This window comes from Mycena indigotica (assembly GCF_014461135.1).
Source record: "Mycena indigotica strain 171206Taipei chromosome Unknown Mind.scaff0006, whole genome shotgun sequence".
Classification (NCBI taxonomy): domain Eukaryota; kingdom Fungi; phylum Basidiomycota; class Agaricomycetes; order Agaricales; family Mycenaceae; genus Mycena; species Mycena indigotica.
The window spans coordinates 446,948-462,049 of NW_023503005.1; the positions used below are offsets into that span (position 1 = coordinate 446,948).

A 15,102-nucleotide genomic window follows, 5' to 3' on the forward strand; every position below is an offset into this window, starting at 1 on the left:
ACACGACGCGGACCTAGTTCGCTGATGGACATCCGTGTATCGCTTTGAGGCAGGTTCCCCACAGAAACGGAAGTTGAATTTGACGGTGGTGATGGGCGAGATGGCGACTTGGACGAAGCATTCATGCCCGAGTCCGATTTAGGCACCTCAATGATAGTACTTCGTCGCTCTCCTAGCTTGTTGGCCGGTGTGAGAAGGGTCGATACTCGACATTTGCGCGCTAACGCCACCAGAGATGCAGGTCGACCAAGTGGAAGGGGGATAAGGGAAGTTTTTGCACGATAATGAGGCCTGAATTGGGTGTTCTGCGATTTCATGTCGACTTGTGCGCTCGGCATCTCGACAATGGATCCTCCAGTTGGCCTTTTGACGGGGGAGAAGGGCCCCAACAACTTATCGGCTTGGTCAAGGTTGCCCAAGGCCTGAATCAGAGTAGTTGGAGCTAATGCAGAACACCCGGCCGCTCGACCAATTGCTGAAGGAGAGATAGGCTTGCCAGTAGAGGCGTTGTGTCGCTCTATCCTCGCCGCCAACACGCCATCGAACGTCACGGTGGTCATTTGCCGACTTGGAGCTTCATCGACTGCCCGTCCTTTGCCTTTTAGACGAGAGGAGGCGATTGATCCTATCGATTTTGACAGCAAAGAAGTCGGAGATAGACGGCGAGATCTGTTTAGTGGAGGTTGAACGCCAGACGAGAACACATCTACTGGAAATTAGCGTATTTCTGGAAAAAGATGATTTGACCCACCGTTTTCCATATTTTTTGGTCCCCTTGAATGACGGATAACAGTTTCCCCCAGACCTGCTACATCTTCAATATACCGAAAACCACAAGAAGGGACAGCTAACCTTGACGAGACGCCGGTTGATGTTGGCATGCTGATGATTTGGGATCGTCATGCTCCGCACACTTGCAAGCCCGCCCGCCTTTGCAAACAATTAATCACCAAGCTGCTTCGCAAATGACAAGACTAACGGGAAGACCCTGCAACGGAGGGACCGGCTTTGCTTTCTTGGTCTACAGTCGTTGAGAGCTCGCTATTATTGAGCTCATCTAAACATTGGAGATATTGATGAGACAATGTTTGCAAACAAAAGAGGACGCACTGTGGACAAAGGCAACACGGGTGCTATCCACACCATCTCCGAGGTCGTCATGTTCACCGTCAGTTGGCGAATGTTAAAGTGTGGAGTTGGCAATATAAACAAATTGTGACATACTTCGGTTCATCTCTTGAGGCTCATGAATAGGATGCTCGTATATGATTGCTTGATCTGCTGTTGTATGGTTGAGGTGTGGTCAGGAAGAAGAGACAACAAAGGCTCACGATCCTGTGCGAAGAGCTCTATTACCTCTTGTGGTAGAGCGTGTTGACCAAGAATATCGCGCCGTTGATCAAGTCTAGTTTCCGGTCTTGCGAGACGATGCTGTGGATCTGTTGGATGATGTGTCAGTCCAGACTCATTGTTTGCCAAACTGATAGATCGTACTGCCGAATATCAACCGGTGGTCATTCAAGTTGTCGTCTAGATCCCCATCAACGTCTGGCGCTGGCGCTTGAACGACGAGAGGGTGAACAACGAGCTCAAGTGGTGCTTGAAGGGCTTGAGGTTGATTTCGAAGCCATGGCGCAGGTATCGCAAAACCGGTAACGAGAAAAATGAGCTGCCGAAAGGCGTTGCGTGGAAGAAGCTGCCGGATTTTTTGGAGATTAAGGCGGTCGTACACACTCTTGAGACCTGCCAGAAGTAGGAGAACCAGAGCCGAGACAATGGCAATGAAGAGAAGCCACCACAAAAGATGTGAGAAAAGACCTTTCAACGAGTGGCGGGGCAAAGCATGAAGGGTGCTGATTATGTTTTGCCAGAGATTGATATAAACAGGCACAGGGATCGACGGATGGTCGTCTACCAGACAGAAGAATGGCTGTCGGAGAGGGCAGTGAGAAAATGGATCTCGCAGTGTTCCCAAGAGTGTGAGGCTTGAGTGAACATTGGGTGGAGGGTCCAGACGAGATATCGCAAGGCTTGCTGAATTTAAAAGCTGCTTGGTGTAGAGTTCATCGATGATTTCGAAGTATCGTCCTATGGTCGGTATGCGATCTTCACGAGTCCGAAATAAGCGAGGGTTGTTTACAATTGGGACCACCAGAGTCATGATGAAGAGGAGAGGGAGGACAAGCATTGTTTAGAACTTGAGAATTGTCGTCAGAATTTGACGGAGGGTAAATAAGTAGCACGCACAATTTGTAGGCTAGGCTATTCCCACTGTCGGTATTACTGGCGACACTAGAGTTGTAGATAGGAACAGCGAGAAGCTCGTATGGTGCTCAGACTGAGAATGTCGAACAACCGGGTTTCGTCTTTCAAGCAGCTTGGAGCAAGTCTTCTCGACCCTAGGATGCTGTCGGCGTTCTGCGAGGTAGCTGATGGTCGATATACTTGAGCTTGAGTTTCGCTGGAGTGGGGGAAAACGAGAAATAGAAACGTGCGACTGAAGAGGCTGATTGGGTCCACGTGATAGCCTTCAATCAGATGTGACATCAAATCGGTCACGGTCCACTCTTGACTTCCTGAAGCCATGTACTCGATTTCGTCTGTTCGCAACTTCCGCATTCCCATCGTCCGCCCCGTACAGACTCTCTTGCTTGGTGCCAAGCTCGTTCATATCATTCGGGCTGTTCTCAGCGGTGAATTCGGGGAGAACAAGGATATTGCGACTGCGCCACTCATTCCAGTGTGGCCAACCAAAACCATCACTTTCAAACTCCCTACCCCTTGCTCCCCCTTGCTCCCCCAGCCGTCCATCTCATGGGCTGCCGTGACGTTTTACCCTCTCTTGATAGGTACATTCGTTACTTTGCTTCTTATTGCAAGAAAGCCGTTCCGCAACGCGCATTCGAGATCTAGATGGGTTGGAAAAATGATGATTTGTGGATCTTCCAGTCTCATATGGTATCTGGAGGCGTACCCCAGTGTTAACCCGCATTGTTTGAGTCGAACCCTTGCCACTCTCCCTTTTGCAATAGAGAATCTGTTTTCTCTTCTCTGGCGAGTCGTTGATGTCGATATGGGAGATGTTCGGTCCGGATTCTCCGTCGCGGTCGTCGTCAGTGCAAGCCAACTATGCTACATCTTATGCATACGACGAATTTATCGGCCATACACGCGTGCATGGCTCCCCCTCGAATTTCCCCTCGCGCCTGGCCGAGACGACTGGGAGCTTATCCTTCCTCTCAAACACGCAATCTTCATATCCACTGTCGTCCTCTTGACTACTTTCCGTTTTGCTCGAGACACCTTGTGGCTATTTTGCTTCACCGTTAGCCGGACGACTCAAAGAGTCTTGAACGCTCAGTTACAGCGAAGCATTGTTGGCGCTGTGAGTTGGATGAAATATGTCATCCCATGGCCGCATGACACTATCATGGTGCGCACTTTGTGTCCGTTCTTGATTCCTTCTCATCTCGTTGACAGTTGTTAATTGGCCCCGGGGTAGTGCATATACTTTGCATCATCTTGTCCCATTCAGCGTCCAGCTTTTCGGCACTTTTCCTCCCAGAGGCTCTCTTCATTGACCTCCGTCTTCGGTTCCGCTTGATTTTTCACCGATGCACACAAGCAGCAATCGTCATTATCCTGACCCTTCCCCACGTTGCCATTTTCTCTGTTCTTTGGATAATCCTCCTGAACATTATCGTTGCCGAGATCGTAGTTCTCTCAAGCGACCAATCATTATCGGCCTTCGAGGTTATTCAACACGAACACAAGCAACGAATTCACGCCGAAATTTGGCGTGGAAAGTCCCTCGAGAGCGCTCAATACATTATCATTAAGGGCATTGCCAGTCTCAGATCTGATTGGGTGATGTTGGTGGTCAGTCATCGCAGCAGCAGCTGAAACTACTTACCGCTGACTAACATTACAGTTGGTCGTGCTTCCGCCCCTCATTTTTCATACTAGGCTCGAGCTGGTAGATTTTTGCCTTTCTTGCTGAGTTCGCTGTTAACCTAATCCGCACAGGTGCCATTATGGCCTCGATTGCGAAGGACTTTTCTTCGCTTATTGAGGCGTCTTCAATGATGGTATGCTGCCGTCAAGTTGGATGCATCGAATCGAGCGGATAATAGCAGGATGAGTGGTGGTTGACTGACTGCAACGAACGACGGCGTGGACCCAGGTTTAGCAATCAATCTATCAGCAGAAGAGACGCGAAAAGGACTCGAACTACCTCAGGGACGCCTGAAGTTTTCGCGCTTTCATTCCAACATCTTCTGGATCGATTCATTGCCGTTAGGGACCTACAGCCCCGCGATTGCGACACTCGCCAATCACGACCACCATCAAGTTATCGGACTAGTAATAACGGAGACAAAGAGAAGCACGACATGCGACCACCACATTCCTTATCCCCAAAGATCATCAGCTGAGCTTTTTTGCTTGTGTCTCCTCTCTCTCTCTCTCCGTCTCCATTTTTATGGATTCCTGGGCTCTTGGGCCGGTAATGTTCGATCTTCTAACCGATTCTTAATCTAATGTGTTCACCAGAAATGACAACACATCTTTCGAGCGAGAATCCAACAAGACCTGCGCATATTCAGATGCTGCCCTAATTAGGTCCACGAGTTGGGATACCGACCTGTCAATGAAGGAATATCCGCTCAACCCTCAAGATTTAACATCTTCACACACAATCGAGAATCAGACCACTGACCGTTGGAGGAGTCCAAAGCGCGGAGCAAGCGAGAATCGGGCAACCGACCCTTGGGAAGCGACAGCAGCAAGTCTCGATCGAGAATCGACACAGCGACGAACGAAGGCTTCTGTAAGCCCCGCGATCAGCTATTTCGACCGTCGACACTTGCGATATGGACTCTCCGATCGAGAATCGGTGGCCTGACCGTTGTGGGAGAAGGGATGTGTTTTCCCCGGCCAGGAAGATCTTCCTCTTCGTTTGCGTAGAAGATCGATTGGAGCGCAGAGTTACCAATGGTGCCCTGTGACCGTCGTAATTACTTTCCCTTAGCGTGTAGTACTAGTGCCTTTCTGCAATACATTGAGTTTTACAAATCGCAAAAAGTGGGAATAGCAGTTCAAGTGCCGAATTGAAGTTAGTGGAGGATTTATCCATCAAGGCCAATCCCCAGTCCGTTCTCCGCCAACCTGCTGTAAGTATCAACAGTATAGCGCTTTGCAGGTGCATGTAGCAATGTCAATGACGAACAAAGTATATTACTCTGACGACTACGGCCCTGGATGTGACACGTAGTAGCCTTGTTGAAACGACCACATCTGGGCAGAATCCGAATATACCGGCTCGTCTAAGCCAGAAAGATGGCCCGGTGCCACACAACATGCGGGAAGATTCTCGTCGCATATCGCGGCTTGTGCTTCCGGGAGGGTGAGGCTGCGGTCGCGATTGTAGTTGGGGAACCACGTGTATTGGTAGTCAGAGGCGTTGCTGTCGGGATACTTGTCGCCGCGGCTGTCTTTCAAGTCATTGACCAATTTGACGTCAACGGGATCGGTCGGGGCTTCCGTCTTTTCGTCCGAACGCATTGCCGGGGGATGTGCCAAACGCTGGTTCAAGATAGGCGGCGGAGAGCAGGGGGTCCAATCCAAAGGCAGCTGCTGATCGAGTTCCAGTGTGCATTTCGATACGGCGAGAATTTGGGCAACCAGCTCTGCATAGGGAGGTGTAACGCCGAGTGGTATTTCAGCTCCACGAATACGATCAAGTATCTGCCCCAATCGCAACGCCAGAACGCAGTCGACATCTTCCAACGCGCTGCCAACGAACGCACTCTTGGATTCTTCGATCCTGATGATAGTAGCAGACAGCTTTTCGCCGTAGTTATGTGGTATGTGCCATGGGAGCGAGGCGGCGAGGAGAAAGAGGAGTACAAAAAGTGTTGACTCGAGATCATCAGGTGGACAAATTGCTACAAGCATTAGCAAAAAATGTCAGCAAGTAGAAGAAAAAAGCGCACCATTGCCGTGATGAGAGCTCAGGCTACACCAACTTAGCGTTCCAACGGGCCTCCGAAAGTTCTTAGGACCGATAGGGCTCTCTGAAGAGATAGGGGTAACAGGCAGAGAAATGCCAAAGTCGACGAGACAAATTTTGGAGGGGTTTTCAAGGGAACGAAGAATGTTTTCTGGCGTGATATCACGATGGACGATGCCTCGAGAGTGAATGTGATCAAGAGCAGAAAACTGTTTGACTTTCAGCAAACACTAGAAAGGAGAAGGAGACACACAAGCTGGATGGCAATACGCGCCACTGTTTCGGGGGCCAGAGCGTTCAGGTCGTCGTGGATTTGGCTCTTTATTGGTGGGCCCAAGAGCTCCATAGCGATGTACTCAAAATGCGGCCCGCGGTAGTAACCAACCAGTTGCGCAATACCTCGATGGCCTTGAACCATTGCAAGAATCCGGGCCTCATGCTGCAGGGACGGACGCTTGACTCGTAGCGAGACCCGCGACTTTTTCACAGCTACAACTCCGCCCGAAGGCAGGTAACCTTTGAAGACAAACGCCTAGCGGGGTTGATGTTCAAAGCCTCTGAGGTATGAGCTGGAATTTACCTACGAAAGCGCCCTCTCCAATGAATTTCCCCAGATATATCGGTGCCCTGTTCGTTTGGCCAGTCGTCGTCGACATGAAGGAGGGTCACAATTATCACGTGACCTTTCTTGCTGAAAATGGTGTGGAACGCGACGCAAAATTTGTCATAGAAGATACTGTACATCATATTCTGCCTACTGACAATGTGTATCAGTTAAAACTCAGCGAAGAAGAAGAACTTTGAATAAATACCATCTTCACAAGAAGCCACACATCGCCAAAACTGCATCATTCGACCCGTCTTCTGCATTGACATCTCCCAGATACGCCAACTTCCCATCTCCCACCACCGCCAGCGCCACTGCTGCCTCTGAAGGGGTATGCGCCGAGGTCGGCGCAAAGACATGCGATTCGACAACCGATTCAGCTGTTGACGCGTACCAAACGTGGGCTGGATCGACCTTGTTCACCGACAATGCCTTCTGACTATAACTCGCAGGCAACTTGTCCGCCATTGGCCCAGCATTCGTGCGGTTCAACGTTGTCGTAGTCCGGTGGTAAGACCCTCTCTCCCACGACAGCCCGGCCTTTGCGAAGAACGGCTTGATGTTGTCTGGCTTGACGAAGCTCGAAAAGTGGCCCATCACAATCGCAGTACCTCCCCGTCGGACATAAGCAAGAATTGCATCCCAAACGCGTCCGTATTTCCCAAGCTCATTGGCAATCCCTCCGTCCGTGATGAGAACAGCCTTGGGGTCCTGCTCCAATGTGCGAATAGCAGGGTTTGCCGTTTTGACGCGTTGTACAGCAGCTTTTTCGCTCAAAGCTTCAATCAGAGGTTTGTACGTGTCGTCAAAGAACTCCATGAACTCGAAAGAGACCAGTAGAACTCGCGGTCTGTCGTCGTTTGTCGCCATCTGAATGCGAAGTTGCCTGACGATGTTATGCCAAAGTTGTGGCTGGAGTTAAAAACGCGACGCGAAGGTCACGTGGATTTCAGTGGGGAAAGCTCATACGACAGAAAAGAACCTCCAGCGTAAAGATATCAAGCACAGCCTGATATGAACAAAGTACAACAATAATCTAAATCATATGAAGGTTGCCTGCCTATTATCTGCTGCCTGTTTAACAACGACTTCAACCATATCCGAGTCCATGACATCCTCCGCCCGTTCTCCCCCAACCTTGGCACATGATACCCCAGTGGAATGAGCCAGCGCTCGAGGGCCAGCACCATCGTGCATATCCTCGAGGAAGACGATGTCTCCTGACTGGACATTGTTACCATGTTGACCTTGATAATGCGCAGGCAAACGATCCACGCGTTCAGACCGCGTCAAACCCGACCCTTCCTCTTCCCCCGAAAAACCTACTGGAGCGATCCTGACTGGCCGACTTTTTGTTGGAGAAAAATCCCCCAACAGTTTATCCGCATTGGGGAGCTTGCCCAAAGCCTCCGTCAACGTTGAAGAAGGACCAACGCCGAGCTCACTCAACGACATGTATGAACGACTAGTTGTCGACCATAAAGAACCAGAGGAAGGGGTGGTATTGAGCGCGGTACAGCCTGTCTTCACTGCTTCGATCTGCGCAACAGGCACCAGAGCGGTTGAGTGCACCAACGCAACTGGCACCGCGGGCCCACATTCTTCCAGAAATGTCAAGTCGCCGGATTCGATATCCCGTCCCAATTGTTGACGAAGGTGAGTGGGGAGATGACGGATTCGTTCCGAACGAGTCATTTCTGTCGACTCTGCTGCAACAACAGCCAATATTGGCTGGGCAAGAGGGTTGACTTGTTCACTGGCATTGGTGCTCGAATCTTTGCAAGGCATGTCGACGGATTTGAGTGGGCTTCCGGGAGGAGTCGTAGGGGTTTCGGTTGCCCAGATCTGAGAAGACGAGATGTGTGCGATCGGCCCGAGCTCGCTGAGACGCATTTGGCTGCGAAATGCAGACAGGTTGGAATGCATCAAATTAGGGCCTTCGCTTGGTGCGATGTCCTGCGAGTTGACTGGATCAGGTTGCTCGTTCTCGTCGCCCGCCAACTCCGGCATGAATGGACGAGTTTCAACAAGGTTGACAGCAGCAGACGCTGGTCCACTGTCCGCTCGGCTACGTTCTCGTCTTGGGAAAGAAATCGGTCCGCGTGGACGCGGGATGCCCGAAGGAAAGAACTTGCAACGCGTGCCGTCTGAGATTGCTCGTTGATGGCAAGGGCCGTTTAAATCCACAAGAATGCGAGCATCCATAATCACCTCAGCTGTTTGGGAGCGGCCTCTCCTATCTGCTTTTATGCTGCTGTCCGTCACCGTATCGCTTGGGACTTGTTGAGAAGCACCCCGTTCATGATTTGACGCTGCCGACATTTGACGAATGTCAGCAAAACTAAGTCTTCCAGGGGCGACATAGTGAGCGGTGTGGCGGAAGAGATGTTGTGGGTGGACCAGGACGGAGTCTGCGCACTGTCAGAACTTTTCGGGTCACAACAAGGAATAAGCAGACCTGTGAAAATTGCAGGAAGACGGGCTGCCACTGGATCATTTTCAATAGTGTTTGTAATATGGCTGGATTCGAACAGCTCATCCGCCGTCACTGCTCGCCCTTTTCCTTTTCTGCTGGCAGCATCCGGAGAAACATGCCCGTGGCGCGCTTTATATTCTCGCCGTTGCGCAGCAAGCTTACTCCCAAGGGTTGACCGTGGAGGAGAAACGGAGACATGAAAAGAGACGGGAGCGAATGGGAAAGAAGTCGTCAGGATTATCTCTTGCCCAGGTTTGGAGGTGATTATATCTGAAGCAATGAGCCAGGCGACTCGGCCAAATGAACGAGATAGACCTTGTGATATAGCACCGACGGCTTTGCGTGGTGTCTCTGGAATAAACCGGGTGGATTGTCCACCACATCTTCTTGACTATCGCTGGCAACAATGAAAGCACGATTTCCGTCTTCGAATTCGTCGTTGTCTGTTTATGAATCAGATCTCGGTCGAAAGGAAGTTGACCAAGCATACGACCAAGCATACCGTATGTGACCGCTTCGACATCTCGCCCAATCAAATGGTTGTTTTCATCGCGAGCCGTAATGTCTGTAGTGGCAATGGTCAGACAGACAACGCAAGGGAGTGAATGTCGACCTTGTGTCTCATCGTAATGTCCTGTCTCTGTCTCGTGAAGTTGGCCTTGGGGTTTGAGAATAAGAGAGTGCGACCATGATTTGAGCAAGGATACGCACTCTTTTCTGTTGTCTTGTCTTCCTCCAAGTCTAATGATATGAAGTAAGAGAAGATATATCAGCAGTCTTCGGAAAGCATACCGGTGTTCTACCTGGTTTTCATTCTCGGTCTTGGCTTCCCGCACGCGCTCATGATTGTTCTTGCCTTGTCTGAGTGAGCAGTTGGGACAAGTTGTGTAGATAGTTGAAACACACCGACGTGTTTGTATTCACCGGCAATAATCTTCATCCACATCGCCTTCCTTATGGTGATGATCCGGCAGCAATGCTATTGAACAATTGGCCTTGAGCTCCATGGTTCATGAATGTACACTCACGATTCTGTGTCGTTTCGTTCTCCTCCACGGCGGCTCTTATGGGCGGCAATCCATCAAGTGGATGCTCTACAGCTGGTTACCGAACCCGAAGTAAGGTCGCAGGAGCAAGCTCACCAATGACACTAATGTCGTTATTGTGCATTGGGTCCCATTTGTCTTTATCCCGGCCTGGAAACTCTGCTGGAATCGCATGTGGTCGTGTCCTTGAGGGAAATTTCTTGCTTTGGTAATCGTGACACTCACGCTGATGAGGATCATGTGCTTTCCCGACGACTCCATCCCCGACATGATTTTCTCCAAATCCTCCTGTAACCGGTCAGCAAACTATCCTGTCAACCCTATTGTTTCACCTTCTTCTTGCTCAACGAGCTGTGGCTCGAGATGGAAGACAATATCGTCACCGGCCCATTGATGAACGACACCTGCAAACAAGAAGTGGATATAATGTTGGCAATGAGAGACCGAGCTCGAACCAACTGTACCTTCGATTGGTGCCTGCCCTAGCGCCACGTCCAAAGGGTCTAAATGGTCATTATTGTCTGCAGGTACAAGTTCTTCTTCCCCCGGTCCCCAAAACTCAAGTAACTTGTGAAGGAGTGGTTGTAGAGCTTCAATAAACCACCAGACAATGGGACCGACGAATATCCAAGCGATTTTCTGCAATATAGTCCCCAGAACAAAGTGGAACACCACTGCTCCGACGCCACTTTGTGGGTCTGGGAGCGAATCAATGGCGCGTTGGAGCCCAGTCGAAGCCTTGTTCTCTTCCACATCACCTTCAGGACCGAATGTGCTGTGCATTCGCCCTTGCGCAATCGTGTCTCTGTTTCCATACTTGATGGCGCTGGCTCGGAGTCGACAGTCTGAAACGCGATGCGGATGGAGTTTGCGGCAGTGTGGCTTCCGACCTCCCCACAGATATGATGTTCAAGTTTGCGACCTTCAAGCGGAGTTGCTGGACGCCGTGATCGTGAAATAGAATCTGGTAGAGTTTCGCTGCAAGAAAACGGCTCTATGGGCGAGCATGTGTTTCGTGGAGGATTCAGTCGAGCTCGAAGCGCTGCATTCGGTTGCCGCGGTGGTGAAGGAGGGAGGCGATACTTGAGGCGCGTCTTGAGAAAGCGGGAGTAACCTTCGATTGCCCCAGACATTAATGCCGGCCCCATCGTCGGATTCCATGGTATCTTCGAGACGGCGGCAAGCAAGAACAGCAGATAGCGCAAGAGTACCATCGACCTGGCAAGATGAACACCATCAGCGATTTTGGCAGCGAGTTAAAAATGTTCTACTCACGATGACTGCTTACACAAGGGGACAGGCTTTGTGTTTGGCGAGGAAGCTGCGCGGTCTTGCAATCGTTTGTTTCTGACCTCTCGCCGTTACTAATATTTGACAATATTGGTCAGGTTGAGAGATAAGCCTAGACGAAAATCTACCAATTATTCTGTTGTCGTCGTTTGAGACAGCGTATCGTCGTGCACTGGGCGAGATGGACGAAGCAGAAAGAACGCGAATGACCGAGACGTGCAGGCACGTGATGGCGGATATCAACTCAGCTTGTCACGCTTGTTACCTCCACTGTCATACGACTTGTCTGAGCCCACCATGCTCTCAATCCCATCGTCTCTGCGCCGTTTATTTACCATAATAACTCCCACTCAAAGCATCTTCCTTGGTGCCAAATTAATCCTTCTTCTTTCTCTACCGCATCCCATCGTCGAGGAGAAGAAAGATGTCGATTTTCTGCCATTGGACCTGGTTCGTTGGCCGACGAGAACGACCAGCATCGACCCCCCGTCATCTTGCGTCCCTAGCATCGAACAGCCACTCGTGAATTGGCTTGGGATTGTGGCATATATAAGCTCCGTTGGCTTATGTGTGTCCCTCATCTTCCGTGTAAAGTGCCGCCCTCTCAGCCTATGGTTATATCCACGAGCTGAAATTGGCATGCTGTGTGCAGTGGTATACCTTACCAATCTTCCAAATTTGGTCTTGAGGCCATCCTGTGTCTCTCATTTCCTTGCGGCCAACCTCAGCCACGCGTTCCATATTCTCCAAACCACCTGCGGGCTCCTTGCGTCCATCGTCGCCGAGTCGTACTACGGACGGTATACTGTCAACCTGAACGACATCCTCCTCTTCGCTTCTAGTCACGCATCTTGGATTGTCCTACGCACCCCACTTTGCCGCTTGCGGAGACAAATTCTCGCAACATCGGTTGGGTCGCGACTTCTGGCCATATTCTTCATACTACCGACTTTTCTGGACTTGTGGTGCAACCCACTCTCCCAAGAATTGACCTTAACTCTACTGTATGGGCTCAGTTGGCGCATTGGCCGGTCCGCGCCCTACCAAGAACTCATGTCGGTTGACTGGGACCCCGAGCTTATATCTGTGTGTGGTTTTCGAGTCTTTTCTTGGTTGTTATCTGAACTATTGCAGCTCCTCGTTGCTCCTATCATGATTTATCTTTTCCTTCACGTGACCCATCTTGCGACGACAAGCTTTGTCCGTCTCATCCACGCAACAATTTCGACAATCTGGTCTGGGCCCTTTGAATGCTTCGTACTCGTCATTCATACGATGGCTGTCGCAGGATGCTGCGTTCTTTCCATGGTCCCGCGGCTTGTTTTATGGATGGTGGCCTACATTGTCTACATGCCGTACCTCCACATCTTATGTGGCATCTGGCTCCCGCGCTCTATCCGCCAACCAGCCATTGACGCGCTCTCCGACAATGTTGCTCTTTGGATAGCAGCCCAGTTCCACTGCATCCTCCATCCTAATGTGAAGACCGGCCTACTCTGGCAACACATATCGTGGCTCCGTCTTCTGGTTAGTATCCTCTCCAAGGGAATTGACACGTATTGATTACTTATATAGCTTGCCGTTGGACCCCCAATATTTTGTTTCGTATATTGTGAAGCTGTCAGTCGGTCAAGTGATTTTTTCCGCTCGTGAGACTGACAGCATCTACCAGGCCATCACTGTTCGCAAGCTTAAACGCCTCTGGGGACTTCTGGTCCGACATTAAACCATCGGCTTCCCTCTCAACATATTTGCTACAACACATTAACGGAGATGGCCGAGCGGACTTTTAAGTTTTTTCTAAAAGAAAATGGCGCTTCCGTCCTACAAAGTGAGCCCTTGTCTTCCAAGTCCCGTGTAATACTGACTTGCGATACAGATGCATTCCGACTGAGTCGACGGCAACGACCGAAGGAAGGTTTGATCGACACTGTAAACAATTGGGCATTGTTTGGGTGATGGACGTGGAAGAATTGGTGAACAGACGACACAACCGGGGACGCCTGGGAGTTCTTACTGTCTCGACACGCTCCCCAAACCCACCATATTCGTGCGGGTGACATAACCGACCCCGCGATTGCCATTATCCCTTAGGAGTGTGTTATAGAGGGGGAGTGGTGTGGTTTCGAGGTTGTTGGTTGGGAATCGAAGCGCAAACGCAAACGACCTATCCACATTCTTCGAGCCAACTAAGCAGCAAGATCCGCGTAGGCTCAACACCTGCATCATTCCACAATCGAGAATCGGGCCACTGACCGTCGGAGGAGTTCATGGCGTGGAGCAAGGTACCCTTGGGATGCGACCGGCAGCAAGTTTCGATCGAGAATCGACACAGCGACGAACGAAGGCGTATTCAAGCCCCGCGATCAGCTAATTCGACCGTCGACACTTGCGATATATATGGACTCCCCGATTGAGAATCGGTGGATCGACCGTTGTGGAAGAAGCAGATGGGTCAGTGGTATAGACTGATCTTGCCAGACCTGATTGAGAGTCATTGGCGATGAAGTGTTTTGTCGCATCTATGACCGTCAAGTCGGCAAAACAAGAGCGGGTGCCCTTCGGAGAATTGGGCCTGCCCGACCAGGAGCAATTGCTCTTTACTCCCCTTAGAACATCGATGGAGAGCAGAGTTACCAGTGGTACTCTGCGACCGTTCGACTTAATTCTACTCGTTAGCTTGTGGTAGTTTTGGTGCCTTTTTATCAAATACACTCAATTTACGAATCACTTGGACAATTTGAAATTCGATTCAGACTGAGTCAATAATAATAATAATAATGGCCTAGGTCCCACGCGGGGCACGCCAACTCACAGTCAATGGCGGCTTCGAGCTTCAAATACCAAATACCATTGAAATACCAAAAAGAATATTAAGATTGGTCCGGCTGGGTTACTGATTGCGCCTGTCGTACTCGCAATAGTTTCTTCACTTCACGCATTTCCTCCGCTATCTCTGGTGCTCCCGCCGCGACTTTCTCTGCCCGCCCTAGGTCGATAATGCGAAACCGCTGTTCGGAGTCACTGGCAACGAGAATGTTTTTGCGGAAGGGAGACTTCTGGAGGTAGCCTGCTTCGTGGAGACGGTGAAAGAGGTTCAAAATCTGTGTTCTGTTACTATGAGCTCGTTCCAGGGCATTGGAATAAGAATTGCACGCACTTGTTGTCGTCTGAAAGCACTGCTGGGTCAATTGGCTCCCCGCATTCCTCCAGGAGTAAGATTGGGCTGGCTTCAACGTCGTTGCGGGATATATAGTACCCGAGGAATCGAGGAATGACGAGATCGGAGTACAAAGCCGCTGGGAGCTCAGCGTAGACCTTGGCTTCATGTTCGAGAAAATCGCGCGCTGCTTGACGCGGAACGGCGACTTTGGCCACAACAGAAAACGGGTAGTCAGCCAGAGTGACGCGATAGACGTTTGCATGGTGTCCACAGCCAATACGGGAGGCACGGGTAAGATGAACATGACAGTTCTCCGATTCAGAGTCGCAATGAGCTGGAAGAATGCGTTGGTAGTCGATTGGGCCTGAGAGAAGCGAGATGCGGTGGTCTGGGTCGTGGATGGTGAGGGTTCGGGGAGAAGTTTTCATGCGATGTGGGAAGTGAGAACATGACCGACTAGATGACAAAAAATTCCATTATAGTTTGCTCTTCATACGATACAAATACTGT

At 50.5% G+C, this 15,102-nt stretch overlaps 4 protein-coding genes across 4 annotated transcripts; 1 reads left to right on the top strand and 3 right to left on the bottom strand.

Moving 5' to 3' along the window:
• Positions 1 to 5,247: 5,247 nt before the first annotated feature.
• MIND_00665800 (Kinase-like protein) lies at positions 5,248 to 6,666 on the bottom strand (the record flags this gene model as incomplete). The annotated part of the gene is made up of 4 exons (XM_037363377.1): positions 5,248 to 5,945; positions 5,994 to 6,219; positions 6,264 to 6,542; positions 6,595 to 6,666. 4 exons carry the CDS (start codon positions 6,664 to 6,666, stop codon positions 5,248 to 5,250), a joined length of 1,275 nt encoding a protein of 424 aa, XP_037219021.1.
• Positions 6,667 to 7,658: 992 nt separating this feature from the next.
• MIND_00666000 (uncharacterized protein) lies at positions 7,659 to 11,287 on the bottom strand (the record flags this gene model as incomplete). Its single annotated transcript, XM_037363378.1, has 16 exons — positions 7,659 to 9,028; positions 9,076 to 9,363; positions 9,409 to 9,444; positions 9,486 to 9,536; positions 9,584 to 9,658; positions 9,707 to 9,751; positions 9,805 to 9,834; positions 9,886 to 9,892; positions 9,930 to 9,954; positions 10,018 to 10,072; positions 10,122 to 10,187; positions 10,236 to 10,301; positions 10,365 to 10,427; positions 10,472 to 10,543; positions 10,604 to 10,897; positions 10,957 to 11,287. The coding sequence occupies 16 exons, from the start codon at positions 11,285 to 11,287 to the stop codon at positions 7,659 to 7,661; spliced, it is 2,874 nt and encodes a 957-aa protein (XP_037219022.1).
• Positions 11,288 to 11,726: 439 nt separating this feature from the next.
• On the top strand, positions 11,727 to 13,155 carry MIND_00666100 (uncharacterized protein; the record flags this gene model as incomplete). Its single annotated transcript, XM_037363379.1, has 4 exons — positions 11,727 to 12,515; positions 12,564 to 12,956; positions 13,005 to 13,049; positions 13,102 to 13,155. 4 exons carry the CDS (start codon positions 11,727 to 11,729, stop codon positions 13,153 to 13,155), a joined length of 1,281 nt encoding a protein of 426 aa, XP_037219023.1.
• Positions 13,156 to 14,302: 1,147 nt separating this feature from the next.
• MIND_00666200 (Protein kinase domain-containing protein) lies at positions 14,303 to 15,020 on the bottom strand (the record flags this gene model as incomplete). Its single annotated transcript, XM_037363380.1, has 2 exons — positions 14,303 to 14,540; positions 14,590 to 15,020. 2 exons carry the CDS (start codon positions 15,018 to 15,020, stop codon positions 14,303 to 14,305), a joined length of 669 nt encoding a protein of 222 aa, XP_037219024.1.
• Positions 15,021 to 15,102: the final 82 nt, after the last annotated feature.